The sequence below is a fragment of the Pan paniscus genome, chromosome 6 (assembly GCF_029289425.2).
Source record: "Pan paniscus chromosome 6, NHGRI_mPanPan1-v2.0_pri, whole genome shotgun sequence".
Classification (NCBI taxonomy): domain Eukaryota; kingdom Metazoa; phylum Chordata; class Mammalia; order Primates; family Hominidae; genus Pan; species Pan paniscus.
Genome location: NC_073255.2, coordinates 5,797,581 through 5,814,540, shown reverse-complemented (window position 1 = coordinate 5,814,540; position 16,960 = coordinate 5,797,581). Strand labels below are relative to the sequence as shown.

The following is a 16,960-nucleotide window of genomic DNA, read 5'->3' as shown; positions in this document are numbered from 1 at the left end:
GCACTCCAGCCTGGTGACAGAGTGAGACTCGGTCTCAAAAAATAAAAACCTCTGAAAGACTCAGGGCATCTGAGTGTTAATACAAAATTAAGAGCAACAATGGAAAGTATGTCTGTAACAGAATGACACATGATTATTATTTACATACTAGAAAGCTCAAATATTCATAAGGAAACTAAGATCCCAAAAGGTAAATGAACAAAAAGACGACTAGAATTTACAAAAAAGGCAGCATGCATCCGAAATACAGAGAAATGCAGATTAAATAAAATACTGTTTTTCACCTATCAAGTTAGCAGAAATTTTAAAAAGAGGGCTGAGGTTGGGAGTTCGAGACCAGCCAGAGCAACAAGGAGAAACCCCGTCTCTACTAAAAACACAAAAATTAGCCGGGCGTGGTGGCACGCGCCTGTAATCCCAGCTACTTGGGAGGCTGAGGCAGGAGAATCGCTTGAACCCGGGAGGCGGAGATTGTGGTGAGCTGAAATCGCGCCACTGCATTCCAGCCTGGGCAATGAGACCAAGACTCCGTCTCAAAAAAAAAAAAAAAAAAAAAAGAAAAGAAAAAGAAAATGCTAGTAACACAGTGCACCGACTCGGCCGTACAACATGCTGCTGCCCTCTGAAACCGTGACGCCACCTGTGAGTGTCTCGTCCACAGGAATTAATTAGTGAAGGTGTAAAGGAGCGACGCTCACACAGGGAAGCGGAAAAGGGAAAGAAATACTCAGTGAGAGGAGAACCGGCCAGATAAACACAGGGTATTGATGCTACTCGAGGATGGCCATAAAGAGTGTTACCTGCCATGGAAAAATGCTCATAATACAATTTCCTCTTTTTTTTCCTTTCCTTTTTTGAGACAGAGTCTTGCTCTGTCGCCCAGGCTGGAGTGCAGGGGCTCAATCTTGGCTCACTGTGACCTCCGCCTCCTGGGTTCAAGTGATCTTCATGCCTCAGCCTCCCGAATAGCTGGGATGACAGGCACGCATAAGCCTGGCTAATTTTTGTATTTTTAGTAGAGACGGGGTTTCACCATTTTGGCCAGGCTGGTCTCAAACTCCCAACCTCAGGTGATCCACCCACCTCAGCCTCCCAAAGTGCTAGGATTACAGGCATGAGTCACAGCACCTGGCCAATTTTCTTTAAAGGCAGAAATACTTTTATGAAATATTTTATGAAAATTTTAAAGCTTCATAAACACTATTGTCAAAACTGTAATTTTTTTTTTTTTTTTAAAGACAGGGTCTCACTCTGTTGCCCAGGCTGGAGTGCAGTGGCAGGATCTCAGCTCACGGCAACCTCCACCTCCTAGATCAAGTGATTCTTCTGCCTCAGCCTCCCAAGTATCTGGGATTACAGGCGTGCGCCACCAAGCCTGGCTCATTTTTTTTTTTTTTTTGTATATTTTAGTAGAGACGGGGTTTCACCACGTTGGCCAAGCTGGTCTCGAACTCCTGACCTCAGGTGATCCGCCCACCTTGGCCTCCCACAGTGCTGGGATTCCAGGCTCAACTGTATTTTTTAAAGGCATGGTGAAGAAACCAGAAAATACCACAGTATGAATGGTGGGTTTCTCTGGGGCTGGGATCATAGCAGTCTTCTTGTCAGCCAGCTGCTCCCACGTCATCCAGTTGCCAGAACACCTTTCACAGGCAACTTGGCAAGGGCGGTGAGGAGCAAAATTCTTAGGCGTGTCTACCTTGGTCAGTGTAGTACTGTATGTAAAGTGGACATCAGGTAATATGCCATTTCTAAGTTACCCTCCCTAGAAAAGCACTGGAATGTTCCCCTCAACACTGAATCTGAGAGAGGGCGGAGGGGCAGCGGGAGGCAGCCGTCCCCAGTGCGCTCACGTCACTTGCTTTCATCTGTGGGAACTCCCAGGAAGGTGTGGGAGGAGGAGGGTCGGCCAAGGGCACTCACATAGACGGCGAAGTCCTTGGGGGCGCTGCTGATGTTGCCTGTTGGCGACAGCGTCTTAGGGATGTGCTCCAGAGTGAAGGCGGCTGGGTGGATCATCATGGAGAGCCTCACCACCAGGTACCCCTGGGAGCCTTTAAATGCCCAGCAGTTACCGGGGTAAATGTCAGGCTGGGGAAAGGAAAAACATGAAGACTCAGAGTGTGAGCATGCTCTTACCCACTTAGCAGCAGGAAGAGGAAAGACTGATTATACTGAGATAAAAATAAGTTTTACATGGTAGAAACTGCCATGAGCAAAATCCGAAGATAAGCTGGGAAAGGCATTTGTAATTCACTCCTCAGAGGGCCACTATCTCCAACCCATATGTTGTATAAAAGTTAAAACGACCAGAACCTTAAAGAAAAATGGGTGAGACATACAACATACTTCAAAGAAAAGGTGAAGGTCAGTGGTCCTTGGTCGTGGGAAGATGCCCTCCACCCTGCACAGCAAGAAGGGACACCACCACAGGGAACCAGCACTGCCCCCCATCTGACCAACACCACAGGGAACCAGCACTGCCCCCCATCCGACCAACACCACAGGGAACCAGCACTGCCCCCCCATCCGACCAACACCACAGAGAACCAGCACTGCCCCCCCATCCGACCAACACCACAGGGAACCAGCACTGCCCCCCATCCGACCAACACCACAGGGAACCAGCACTGCCCCCCCATCCGACCAACACCACAGAGAACCAGCACTGCCCCCCCATCCGACCAACACCACAGGGAACCAGCACTGCCCCCCCATCCGACCAACACCACAGGGAACCAGCACTGCCCCCCATCCGACCAACACCACAGGGAACCAGCACTGCCCCCCCATCCGACCAACACCACAGGGAACCAGCACTGCCCCCCCATCCGACCAACACCACAGGGAACCAGCACTGCCCCCCATCCGACCAACACCACAGGGAACCAGCACTGCCCCCCCATCCGACCAACACCACAGAGAATCAGCACTGCCCCCCCATCCGACCAACACCACAGGGAACCAGCACTGCCCCCCCATCCGACCAACACCACAGGGAACCAGCACTGCCCCCCATCCGACCAACACCACAGGGAACCAGCACTGCCCCCCCATCCGACCAACACCACAGGGAACCAGCACTGCCCCCCCATCCGACCAACACCACAGGGAACCAGCACTGTCCCCCCATCCGACCAACACCACAGGGAACCAGCACTGCCCCCTCATCCGACCAACACCACAGGGAACCAGCACTGCCCCCCCATCCGACCAACACCACAGGGAACCAGCACTGCTCCCCCATCCGACCAACACCACAGGGAACCAGCACTGCTCCCCCATCCGACCAACACCACAGGGAACCAGCACTGCCCCCCCATCCGACCAACACCACAGGGAACCAGCACTGCCCCCCCATCCGACCAACACCACAGGGAACCAGCACTGCCCCCCCATCCGACCAACACCACAGGGAACCAGCACTGCCCCCCCATCCGACCAACACCACAGGGAACCAGCACTGCCCCCCCCCATCCGACTGACATCAAGGGTCAGCTGCTGACGCCCTGGGAAAATGCACGTTCTAACCTAACCCGGCCACGGTGCAGCCTGCAGCCCCAGAAGCACAGCCTGGCAGGGTCGGCCTGCTGCGCACACATCTGCCTCTGGCCTGCGATCGCACCCCCACCTCCAGGTGCAGGGCAGATGTGACCGGAGAGCACTCTTCGCAGCACGGCATCCCCAGGCACACACAGGGACTGACTGACAACTTGCAGACGCCGCGCCCAGGCAGCCATGTTGCTGTGCGCAACGGAGGAGGAGACCGTGCGCGCAGCCTGCCTTCGGTGTGTGAGGACGACACACACATTTCATTCGTGTTTAGAAGAGATGGTGAACGATGGGCACGTACCCGCCGGCTTCTCCTCTATGCCAGCTGTGGCTTTACTGCCCCTCAGCCCCCAAGCCGTCTTCTGCTGCGCTGTGAAGACGGAGCTGAGCCTTGAACTGCTCTCCCTTTGCCAGCCCAGAGCCTAGCCCTTGCCAGCTCAGGGTGCTGGGTGGACACTGAGGTTCCCTGGTACCCCTCTTGGGGGTGTTGCAGCCAAACGCCCAGTGAGTCACCCTGTTGTGCACAGGCTTTCCCAGCATGCTGGTACATTCCACCGTGTGGCACCACAGCAACCTCCCTGACGTTCAGTGAGCTGGGCCACACCCTCCGCCCAACGGTCTGGAGAGACGCTCTGGCGAGGCTCCACCTTGGTCCTGGGGTGGGAGCTGGTCCCTTATATCTGCTGTCCCTATGTTCTGTAAACATTCTCTTTACTTCCCAGGAGCCGACAGCTTCTCAGTCCAGTCCCAGCACAGTGATTGGTGATTTATATGAAGTCTGCCCCTCCAGTGACCGTGCACTTCCTTCTGAGAGAGAACTGTGCCAGGGGAGGGCTGAGCTCGACCCTCTCCCTCAGTCTCTAAGACACTGAAGCCATGCTGTGCTCTCACCACCAGATCCCCACCAGCATCACACTGACAACACTGCAGGCCAGTGAGCTCCTCTGGGAGGGTCAGGATCACCAAGCCCTGTGAGAAGGATGTTATGGCCAGGAGCAGGACCGCCATGCAGGAACACTGTGGCAACCCTGTGCAGAAAACCTGTTGGCCCTGCCAGGTAACACAGACTGTGCCGGTGGCACTCGTGAGCTGGCACAGAAAAAGCAGCCGCATGCCAAGCGCAGGGCTGTGTGGCTTCGTGGCAGCAGAGGCTGCATCTGCCTGCAGTGAGGAGGGGCTCCGGCTGTGCCCTCAGGAGCGAGGTGCTGGTGAGCCCGTGTGGTGCTGATGGCTGCAGAAAGCCAAACAGTCACGCTGACCGGACAGTTCTGCCGGGGCAGCCTGGGAACGAGATCGTGATGACGACAGTCCCACGTGATCCTCAACGTCAGGTCACAGGCACTTCATGAATTCTTTCAGGCTGGGCTTGTGTTTTCCAAGTGAAAGACATCTTGGCGTTGTTCCACATACAAGTAATTATTGGATTTTTCTTCAAAACATGTCATGAATATGAGGCAGGATTTGAGTACTGAGGCAAAATAAATCTATTTAAATTCTCCATCCTTTAGTGCTTTAAACTTGTACAGCCAATAGTATAAAGTATTAAATGAAGCCACAGAAAAGCAGTGCACAACGAGGACCACAGCAGAAGGTCCACGAGACGGGGACTGAAGGCCCAGGGAGAAGGGGGCGGGGAGGGGTGGGCGAAGGCCCAGGGAGACGGTGGGGGTGAAGGCCCGCTGGGACGGGGGGCGGGGGGCGGGGGCGAAGGCCCACGGAGATGGTGGGGAGACAGTGGGGGCGAAGGCCCGGGGAGACGGGGGTGGTGAAGGCCGGGGAGACGGGGGGGCGAAGGCCCGGGAGACGGGGGGCGAAGGCCCGGGAGACGGGGGGCGAAGGCCCGGGAGACGGGGGGCGAAGGCCCATGCCGACCGCTAGGGCCTCCCCACCTATTGTCTCTCAACACCGAGAAAGCACAGCTGCCACTCTCGTGACGGAAGACCCACGGCCCGAGCAGGAACAGCTGCCACTCACAACACCATGGCTGGAACACCCAAAAGAGGGAGGGAGGAAGGCTGACAGGACCAGCATGTGCCACACGGTCCCATCTGTGTGACGCTAAACCCAAGCCAACAGATGTGTGGCGTGGAGGCTGCACGGGGACACCGGGGACTCCTCGGTGTGGGAACGCTGCCGCTTCTTGTGGTACCAGTTCCACAGACGTGTTCATCTTAACCAAGTTCCACGGAGCTGTGGACCTACGACCTGTGAACACTAACAGAGTCCTCGCTGAAGAGGAGCAGCTCCGGCCACCGGCGGCCACTCACCTGGATGACCACGCGCGGGGACTGCGAGAAGTACCACAGCGGGATCCCAAACAGACTCATCAGCGCCGTTTTGGTTTCGTAAGTTTCAGAACAGCGAGTACTCAAGATGCTGCCACCTTAAAGCAAAGTTCAGATCGGTCTCAGTGTCCAGTTCCACCATTTTGGAAGCAATAGTACTGCACCACTTCAGGATCTATTCAAAATGTTTCCAAGAAAAGTGCTCGACATCACTGATATTCAGAGAAATGCAAGTAAAAACTACAATGAGATCTCTTCTCCCCCCAGTTACAATGGCTTCTATCCTAAAGACAGGCAGTAACAAATGCTGGCGAGGATGTGGAGAAAGGGAACCCTCACGCGCTGTTGGTGGGATGGAAATGAGTACAACCACCATGGAGAGTGGTTTGGAGGTCCCCAAGAAAACTAAAAGCAGAGCTACCATATGATCCGGCAATGCCACTCCTGGGTGCACCCCCGACAGAAAGGAAGGCAGTCTACTGAAGGCAGACCTGCACTTCTATCTTTGTGCAGCACTGCTTGTTTACAGTAGCTCACATCTGGAAGCAACCTCAATGTCCATTAACAGATGAATGCATGAGGAAAATGGGGTACATATACACAATGGAGTACTATTCAGCCATAAAAAACAGTGAGAGCAGGCCAGGTGCAGTGGCTCACACTTGTAATCCCAGCACTTTGGGAGGCCGAGGCCGGTGGATCACTTGAGGTCAGGAGTTCCAGACCAGCCTGGCCAACCCCATAGCAAAACCCCATCTCTGCTAAAAATACACAAATTAGCCGGGCATGGTGGCGGGCACCTGTAATCCCAGCTACTTGGGAGGCTGGGCAGGAGAATCGCTTGAACCGGTAGTGAGCCGAGATCACGTCACTGACTCCAGCCTGGGTGATACAGCGAGCCTGTCATTTGCAAAAACATGTATGGCTACCAGAGGTCACTATGTTAAGTGAAATAAGCCAGGCATAGAAAGACAAACATCCCATGTTCTCACTTATTTAAAAACCAAAACCATTGAATTCATGGACAGAGAGGGTAGAAGGGTGGTACCAGAGACTGGGAAGGGGAGTTGGGGCTCAGGGAAAGTGGGGATGGTTAATGGGTCCAGAAAAAAAAAGAATGAGGCAGAGTGCAGTGGCTCACGCCTGTAATCCCAGTACTTTGGGAGGCCGAGGTGGGTGGATCACCTGAGGTCAAGAGTTCCAGACCAGCCTGACCAACATGGTGAAACTCCATCTCTACTAAAAATATGAAAATTAGCCGGGCGTGGTGACGCGCCCCTGTAGTCCCAGCTACTCGAGAGGCCGAGGCAGGAGAATCGCTTGAAGCCGGGAGGCAGAGGTTGCGGCGAGCCGAGATTGCGCCATTGCACTCCAGCCTGGGTGACAGAGCGAGACTCTTTGTCTCTACGAAAAATAAATGCGTAAGACCTACTATATAATAGCAGAACAGGGTGACTGTAGTGAACTTCATTGTGCTTTTTTTTTTTTTTTTTGAGATAAAGTTTTGCTCTTGTTGCCCAGGCTCGAGTGCAATGGTACGATCTCGGCTCAACACAACCTCCACCACCCAGGTTCAAGCGATTCTCCTGCCTCAGCCTCCTGAGTAGCTGGGATTACAGGCATGTGCCACCACACCCGGATAATTTTTTTAGTAGAGACGGGGTTTCTCTATGTTGGTCAGGGTGGTCTCAAACTCCCAACCTCAGGTGATCTGCCCGCCTCAGCCTCCCAGAGTGCTGGGATTACAGGCATGAGCCACTACACCTGGCCTAATTGTGCATTTTTAAATAACTTGGAGTATTTTTGTTTGTAACTCAAAGGATAAATGCTGGAGGGGATGGGTACCCCATTTTTCATGATGTACTTACTTCACATTGCATGCCTGTATCAAAATATATACCGCATAAATATGTGCACCTATGTACCCACAAAAATTAAAAAATAGATAATTAGTTAAGAAGCCATTAAAATACATAAGTTTGAAAATGATGAAGGATATTATCTAATACCAGCTAATAAATATTTTCGGATAAAAAAAGTGTTTTTAAACTTCTCAAGTTTTTACATATACAAAGAACCTCCTACTTTTAGACTAGTCCTTTTCTTAATTAATTGTACTTTCTCAAATTGAGTGTTAAGAGTTTACAACTGCTTTAGGACACACAATTTTTACTTACTGAAACTGGGAAATTCTTAAAATACTGGCCTTCCCCCACTACTGCTAGAGAGACAGCTACTCCAAATGAACTTTTTGTTGGTTTTTCTCAATGAAGAATAAAGCATCCGATTGAGCCTGGTGTCACCCAGCAGGTGAGCTCTCAGGCCCTGAAGAGCAGACCTTCCGTCACAATAATTACCAATTATAGTGAAAAGGCTGGGGCTGTGAGGATGCCTGCTTGCGGCACAGGGTTTCTAGCTGGGGTGAGAAAGATTCTGGGGTAAGGCAGTGGTGATGGCTGCACTGTGAATATGTTAATAACCACGGAGCTGTACATTTAAAAATGCTGAATTTTTGTGTGAATTACATCTCAATAATAAGAGGAAGCATAAAAAACAAGTCCAGTTTGGCCCTTAGTAGGATACAGGACAGGCAGAATGTTGTTGTCAAAGCAGGACAAAAAACCCCCAAGAAACAAAAACCAAGTTGGCCCTGAAGGCAGCACACAACCCCGGGCAGCAAGGGCGAGCTCGGGAGGGCGGCACTCCAGGGGCCCTGGCGCTGGTGAATGCCGGGCAGCAAGGGCGAGCTCGGGAGGGCGGCACTCCAGGGGCCCTGGCGCTGGTGAATGCCGGGCAGCAAGGGCGAGCTCGGGAGGGCGGCACTCCAGGGGCCCTGGCGCTGGTGAATGCGCCGGGCAGCAAGGGCAAACTCGGGAGGGCGGCACTCCAGGGGCCCTGGCACTGGTGAACCACAGGCAGGAGAGGCAGAAACTGATGGGTTTTTTTTGTTTTTTGTTTTTGAGATGGAGTCTCGCTCTGTCACCCAGGCTGGAGTGCAGTGGCACGATCTCAGCTTACTGCAAGCTCCGCCTCCCGGGTTCATGCCATTCTCCTGCCTTAGCCTCCCAAGTAGCTGGGACTACAGGCGCCCACCACCACACCCAGCTAATTTTTTGTATTTTTAGTAGAGAAGGGGTTTCACCGTGTCAGCCAGGATCTCCTGACCTTGTGATCTGCCTGCCTTGGTCTCCTAAAGTGCTGGGATTACAGACGTGAGCCACTGCGCCTGGCCGGAAACTGATGTTTTAAACAGGAAAACCAGGGGATTTTAATGTAGCTGATTGAGATCTGAATTTCTAAACCACTGAATTATCTTTTTAACTAACTCACAAAGTGTCAATCAATGTTTTCTTCAATAATGCAACCTTCAGTGCAGCCTCATCAGGATTACCAGTGTTCTGAGGTACACACAAACCTGTAAGGATTCACTAGGGTTTTAAGAATAAATGACATCTCTCAGCCCAAACTGTATGGTTCATGTCAATTGATGCCTCTTAATGGAAAATAATTTCTTCCTAAATCACTGAATTTCAAAATATATAACTAAAAGCACTTAATATTCTAAAAAGGTCATTTTAAACAAACACACACCGATCACACCAGTAGCCTTGTTGATGTCTGTCTACCATTTGGAAGAATCCAGCCATTTTTATTATGACTTCAGTCTGCTGCCACCACAGAAAGAACTCAGAGGGTGGCAAATGACTGAAATCAAACCCAGCTGCTCCCGTACTAATGGGATTAGGATCCTGCACAACCACATGGCAGAGTCCCTACCCAGCCCTACATCATCATGGGTTTTAGAAATCTCTCCTGCCCTGCAGGCTCTCCAGCCCCTCCACACACTAACGCGTACTGAACACAGCATCTTCTGAGTGATGTGAGTCCCCCAGCCCACATTTGCAAATCCTACGTTTAAAAAATTCAGAAAACCAAGATTTTGATTTCTGTAACAGGTGTGGTGCACACCTTCCCTGAGCGGACGTGAAGCAGGTCTAGCTCTCCTCTCACGTTTCTTTTGGAAATGCTCGTGTCTGATGCAGGTGTGCTGCCTCACTCACCACGGAGTGGGCTGTGTGGACCCCAGGACTTTCCTCAGCTGCGATGCTGATTTTCAAATGCATCTGCCCCAAGAGGTCTGGCCTAGGCTTGTGCCCCTGCAGGGTTTCCCAGACCCCGTCCACGGCGGCCTTTGTATTTCTCTGAGGTCCTGAAACACAGCCCCCATCATTCCATCTGCTTAGCCTGCTTCTGCTCTCGGTCTGTCTTGCTGCTGAGTGGACGCCCTCGGGGAGAGCTGTGTGGTCACTGCTGAGTCTCTCCTGAAGGCACTGAACAATCCCCGATCACAGCACAGGAGAGAGTGAACAGTCGAGCACACTTTCTGTGCTGTGAACCTTGACTTAGCCACAAGCATGCACCCCCAGCCCTTCCAGGGAGAACTTGTGCCCCCCAAACACAACTGGCCAGGAAGAAAGAACACCAGGGTCATGCCCAGAATCATGCTCCCTTTCTCAGATGTTTAGAAGTTAGGAGTCCTTACTGCTGGAAGTGGGGTAGGCAACAGCCTCTCAAGTGCACACCCCTGCTGACAGGTGATCATCTAACTTAGTAATCAGAACGTCTATTTACTCACCACCAGATTCCAGAGCAAAGTCCACCATCCCGGTCTTATCTTGGGAATACAGCTTCAAGGCGTTGTTCACGATGGCACGTGCTTGCTGGACAGACACGAGGGACGGAAGACCAAACACCAGAACAGGAGAGGAGAGACGTGGGTTTTAGTGCCATGGATGAGGACCAGACACTTACATTAGAGCATCTTCTCAATGGAAACTATGTAGGGTTCCTAGGCATGGCGGAAGTCAACTCCACACTCCAGTCCTGCGCCTGACTGCCAAGGCCATCAGATGGAGATGGGAGGGCACGAGGCCTCTTCCCCCAGGTCTCAGCCATGGCCACCATCAATCTTTGAACCAGAAAAATCCCCCAGATGCCATAAAACACAAATAAAGCAAGGATGAGAATTCAAGCCTGGAACACAGGAAATTCTGGGAATTTAGGCATTACTGAGTGATAGGGTTTGGCTGTGTCCCAACCAAATCTCATCTTGAATTGCAGCTCCCATAATTCCCACATTGTGGCAGGGAGCGGGTGGGGGTAACTGAGTCATGGTGGGGGTTTCTCCCGTGCTGTTCTCGTGATAGTCTCGGGAGATCTGATGGTTTTATAAAGGGAGTTCCCTCGCATACACTCTCTTGTCTGCTGCCATGTAAGACACGACTTTGCTCCTCGTTCACCTTCCCCCATGATTGTGAGGCTTCTGTAGCCATGTGCAACTGTGAGTCAATGATCCTTTCTAAATTGCCCAGCGTGAGAACAGACTAATACACGGAGAGACTTTCATGGAACTGCAGAGGTGTGGCCACCACACAGGCAGATGGGGAACAGACTAATACACGGATTTTCATGGAACTGCAGAGGTGTGGCCACCACACAGGCAGATGGGGAACAGACTAATACACGGATTTTCATGGAACTGCAGAGGTGTGGCCACCACAGAGGCAGATGGGGAACAGACTAATACACGGATTTTCATGGAACTGCAGAGGTGTGGCCACCACAGAGGCAGATGGGGAACAGACTAATACACGGATTTTCATGGAACTGCAGAGGTGTGGCCACCACAGAGGCAGATGGGGAACAGACTAATACACGGAGAGACTTTCATGGAACTGCAGAGGTGTGGCCACCACAGAGGCAGATGGGGAACAGACTAATACACGGAGAGACTTTCATGGAACTGCAGAGGTGTGGCCACCACAGAGGCAGATGGGGAACAGACTAATACACGGAGAGACTTTCATGGAACTGCAGAGGTGTGGCCACCACAGAGGCAGATGGGGAACAGACTAATACACGGATTTTCATGGAACTGCAGAGGTGTGGCCACCACAGAGGCAGATGGGGAACAGACTAATACACGGATTTTCATGGAACTGCAGAGGTGTGGCCACCACAGAGGCAGATGGGGAACAGACTAATACACGGAGAGACTTTCATGGAACTGCAGAAGGTGTGGCCACCACACAGGCAGATGGGGAACAGACTAATACACGGAGAGACTTTCATGGAACTGCAGAAGGTGTGGCCACCACACAGGCAGATGGGGAACAGACTAATACACGGAGAGACTTTCATGGAACTGCAGAAGGTGTGGCCACCACAGAGGCAGATGGGGAACAGACTAATACACGGAGAGACTTTCATGGAACTGCAGAGGTGTGGCCACCACAGAGGCAGATGGGGAACAGACTAATACACGGAGAGACTTTCATGGAACTGCAGAGGTGTGGCCACCACAGAGGCAGATGGGGAACAGACTAATACACGGAGAGACTTTCATGGAACTGCAGAGGTGTGGCCACCACAGAGGCAGATGGGGAACAGACTAATACACGGAGAGACTTTCATGGAACTGCAGAGGTGTGGCCACCACAGAGGCAGATGGGGAACAGACTAATACACGGATTTTCATGGAACTGCAGAGGTGTGGCCACCACAGAGGCAGATGGGGAACAGACTAATACACGGATTTTCATGGAACTGCAGAGGTGTGGCCACCACAGAGGCAGATGGGGAACAGACTAATACACGGAGAGACTTTCATGGAACTGCAGAAGGTGTGGCCACCACACAGGCAGATGGGGAACAGACTAATACACGGAGAGACTTTCATGGAACTGCAGAAGGTGTGGCCACCACACAGGCAGATGGGGAACAGACTAATACACGGAGAGACTTTCATGGAACTGCAGAGGTGTGGCCACCACAGAGGCAGATGGGGAACAGACTAATACACGGAGAGACTTTCATGGAACTGCAGAGGTGTGGCCACCACAGAGGCAGATGGGGAACAGACTAATACACGGAGAGACTTTCATGGAACTGCAGAGGTGTGGCCACCACAGAGGCAGATGAACAGACTAATACACGGAGAGACTTTCATGGAACTGCAGAGGTGTGGCCACCACAGAGGCAGATGGGGAACAGACTAATACACGGAGAGACTTTCATGGAACTGCAGAGGTGTGGCCACCACAGAGGCAGATGGGGAACAGACTAATACACGGAGAGACTTTCATGGAACTGCAGAGGTGTGGCCACCACAGAGGCAGATGGGGAACAGACTAATACACGGAGAGACTTTCATGGAACTGCAGAGGTGTGGCCACCACACAGGCAGATAGGCTCTTTGGGACAAAAAGATTCACAAAGTATAAAGAACTCCCAAGAAGCAGCTCAGTAATGACACTGACAGCAAGAGCTGAAGCTCACCGCACAGGTGCCCCTCCACACACGGCACTGCCCAGGCACGTCTCATCTCACTTACGTCAGCTAAGCACACCCCAGCCAGACCACTCTTAAAACAAGACATCAACATCCACACCTCACAGCTAGGTCTTCAGTCTCAGCACAGAATGGACTGTAAGCATCTCTTGCCGCCGACTCGCCGACTCACCGCCTCTGTTATTCCAGACGCCCCCGCCTCGCTCACAGCAGACACCACGGCTTCTGAGGTTGGGAGCCGCTTGGTCACGGAAACGTGGTGGGTGACGTTCCGCAGGATCTGCAGCTGCAGGTCTCGCAGCATCGTGTGCAAGTCGCCTTTGCTCACAAACTGTGATGAGAACCTCTGCAGCAGCTGTTCCAGAGAACCGCCTTGCTGATCTTCGGAAAACAGGAGTTTCACCATTTCTCTGACTTGCACGTCCACCTAGTAAAACAGCAGACGGACACAAATGTCCTATTTTAACTAAATCACTTCCACTCTTCGGGTCCATTATCTTAGATACCTCAGAAGAATTATATATCCTCTCAAAATCTAGAATGTCATTGTGACAGTGTTTTCCTTCATATTAAATTTAATAACCCCTCCAATAATGCAGGACCACGTTAAAAAAAACAGAAATAGGTGAGCTCGTGGGATGTGTGCGACCTGCATCCTAGGAGCTGAAGGACATAGTGGGGCATGTCCACACCCTCTGGAGGTGCGTGTCCATCCCGCAAGCACCCACCGGGCACCCCGCAGCGAGGCGCACAGGTGCATCGGAGAGGCCCTGCCATCAACAAACTTGGTCTGATAAGAAAACAGTCATATAAATGAACCTAAATTATAGCTTTATGTAAGCTAAATACACCCCATGTTATTTCTAAGCACACAAACACATATGTGTATACCTTTCTCTTCTTGCTTCATAACAACAGACCGTGAAGGAGAGGGCAAAGCCTCCTAGGACACGACCGTTCATCACAGCTGCCCTCCCACATTCCACGTGTGGACACACCCTTCTCTAGCCCACACCCCCTAACAGTGGCACGTAGCTGCTTTCTACCCTCACTCCTCCCCACACTAACTTCCCAGCGCTGACCCTCCTGCCTGTGTGGCCTCTGTACTGGTGCCTTTATTTCTGTAGGATGATTCCCAAGGGCGTGGTTGCTCATTTCAAAGAGTGCATGTATTTGTCACTGGTTAATATCCTAAGATTTTCCCCCAGAGGCCGTAGTTGATGACAGTCCTCCTGGCCAGGGAAAAGCCCACTGCCTCAGCCAGCGCTGATAGCAGCCATCGTCCTCGTGGGCCTGCAGACTAAAGATGAGAGCCCACTGTAATCTGCAAGTCCCATCAGTAGGACTCAGCTCCCTGATAGCACGGTGGCATGCTTTTTCTCTCTTTTTTTTTTTTTTTTTTTTTTTTTGAGACGGAGTCTTGCTCTGTCGCCCAGGCTGGAGTGCAGTGGCGTGATCTTGGCTCACTGCAACCTCCACCTCCTGGGTTCAAGCGATTCTCCTGCCTCAGCCTCCCAAGTAGCTGAGATTACAGGCACCCACAACCACACCCGGCTAATTTTGTATTTTTAGTAGAGACGCGGTTTCACCATGTTGGCCAGGCTGGTCTTGAACTTCTGACCTCAGGTGATCCGCCCACCTCGGCCTCCAGAGTGCTGGAATCACAGGCGTGAGCCGCGGCGCCCGGCCTATCGCATGCTTTCTCTGTCACCACTGCTTCTCTTCCTACCCATTCTAGGGGCTCTCTGCACATCAGAGATAATCTTACCACACGTATTGCAAATACCTTTACCAATCTACTGTCTGACTTTGATGACTTTTGCCATTCAAATGATTGTGTTTTCATTCTTAAGCAGCTCTAAATGTCTAGATTTTCTCCTCTGCCTAAGGATGATGGACTTGAAGCAATGTCTATGATATGTTTCGACACGAAACAGAGCAAGCAGCAGGTACAGCGTGGGTCTATCTAATGAAAGGTACACAGCAACAACCCATCCCCAAGTCAGTGCTGGCCCTGGGCTGCATGCACACCAAGGACGCATACCAAGGAGACTGGGAAGACGCATGGTGGGTGCTCACGCACAGTGGTGCTGGAACGGGGACGTCTACAGAGCACTGAATTAGTTATTTTGGAATATTTAAAAACTTCACATATAGTAAAAAAAAGAAAAGTTTTTAAAGGGAGTTGAAATTAAACAACTTAGGCCAGGCATGGTGGGTGGCTCAGGCCTGTAATCCCAGCACTTTGGGAAGCTGAAGCAGATGGATCACTTGGAGTCAGGAGTTTGAGACCAGCCTGACCATTGTGGTGAAACCCCACCTCTACTAAAAATACAAAAATTAGCCAGGCATAGTGGCACATGCCTGTAGTCCCAGCTACTCGGGAGGCTAAGGTGGGAGAATCGCTTGAACCCGGCAGGTGGAGGTGGCCTGCAGTGAGCTGAGATCGCGCCACTGCAGTCTAGCCTGCGTGCCACAGCAAGACTCGGTTTCAAAAATAAATAAATAAATAAAAAATCAAACAGCTAATAAACCTAAGTCATCAATTCAAGTTTTCTTTTACTTTCTATTATAAAACAAAAAGTAAACATGCAGGAAGCTCACTCTTTCTTGTACGGCATCCACTGTCTCACAGCCGGTCTTCAAGTGTCGCCAGCTGGACAGCTCTGACTTTAGCTGATCCAACTCCAGCTGGAGGTGCTCGACCGTGGGCAGGAGCTGCTCACCAACCGCACTGGAATCCAACAGTGAGAATGGGTCACACACAAGCCTCCCAGCCTATACGCTTCCCACACTACACACAGGCTGAGGGGAACCCGATCCCACTCCTGGGTGTCACAACTGTACAGATGTCATCCTGTGCCACACTAACGTGGAAACTGGATGCCAGTTTCAAATACAGTTCCCAGAGAGGTTGTCTTCTGCATCAGTTTATGTCTATAATATACAAATGTTCACACTGCACAAGGAGGCTATCTACAAAAGTGCTGCTAGCAGTGTTTCTCAGTGGCGAGTGAGAGCTCTCTCTGAAAACGATTTAAGCATTTAGAAACTTTATTTCTGGACTGGGTGCGGTGGCTCATGCTTGTAAGCCCAGTAGTTTGGGGCTGAGGCAGGCAGATCACTTGAGGTCTTTACAGGCACACATACTTGTTGAGATACTAACAATTCATATCTCAAAAAGCCCATTCCCAGATCAACACTTTAGGATTGACATATTAACACGTTAAAGCAACTTTTTTACTGAAATAAAAGCTTTGGAAGGAGAGAAAACCGTGCTCCAGCTCTCACACCTGTCCTCACAGAAGAGGAACATGGGGCACGGGAGAGGATGGACCCTCCCGAGTGCAGACGCGGGGACCTCGGGAAACCACAACCAAGCCAAGGCTGCCGAATCTAGAGGCGGGGAGGGCTGTGGGGAATAGGAGCTGCGTGCATAAAATGAAGGAAGAAAGACAAAGCTGCCATGTTGGGAACACCTGTGAGAGGGAAGCACGTGTAAAACGAAGGAAGAAAGACAAAGCTGCCATGTTGGGAACACCTGTGAGAGGGAAGCACGTGTAAAACGAAGGAAGAAAGACAAAGCTGCCATATTGGGAACACCTGTGAGAGGCAAGCACCCCACTTAAGGGGACTTGGCAAATCAGTGGTCGTGTGGAAGAAAGCCGCCTGGAGTGAGGAGCAAAATGCCAGCTTCCCCAGGAACTGCAGAGGGACCCGGCTGTGCCATGGATTCCAAGGGCGGCAGGGCCGACAGCCACGCGGAGAGGCCC

General features: G+C 51.6%; 1 protein-coding gene across 50 annotated transcripts in view; it reads right to left on the bottom strand.

The window, feature by feature from the left end:
- SUN1 (Sad1 and UNC84 domain containing 1) overlaps positions 1–16,960 on the bottom strand; it is a 61,481-nt gene that overhangs the window by 3,449 nt on the left and 41,072 nt on the right. For 49 of the 50 annotated variants that reach the window (XM_034963435.2, XM_063606164.1, XM_034963438.2 and 46 more), the window contains 5 exons: positions 15,792–15,921; positions 13,360–13,614; positions 10,474–10,558; positions 5,820–5,935; positions 1,924–2,091 (listed from right to left, as the gene is read on the bottom strand). In XM_034963435.2, the coding sequence (XP_034819326.2) occupies positions 1,924–2,091; positions 5,820–5,935; positions 10,474–10,558; positions 13,360–13,614; positions 15,792–15,921 (754 nt within the window). Of the gene's footprint in view, positions 1–1,923; positions 2,092–5,819; positions 5,936–10,473; positions 10,559–13,359; positions 13,615–15,791; positions 15,922–16,960 lie in introns of those variants that run through there. The other variant, XM_034963448.3, reaches the window with a different exon arrangement.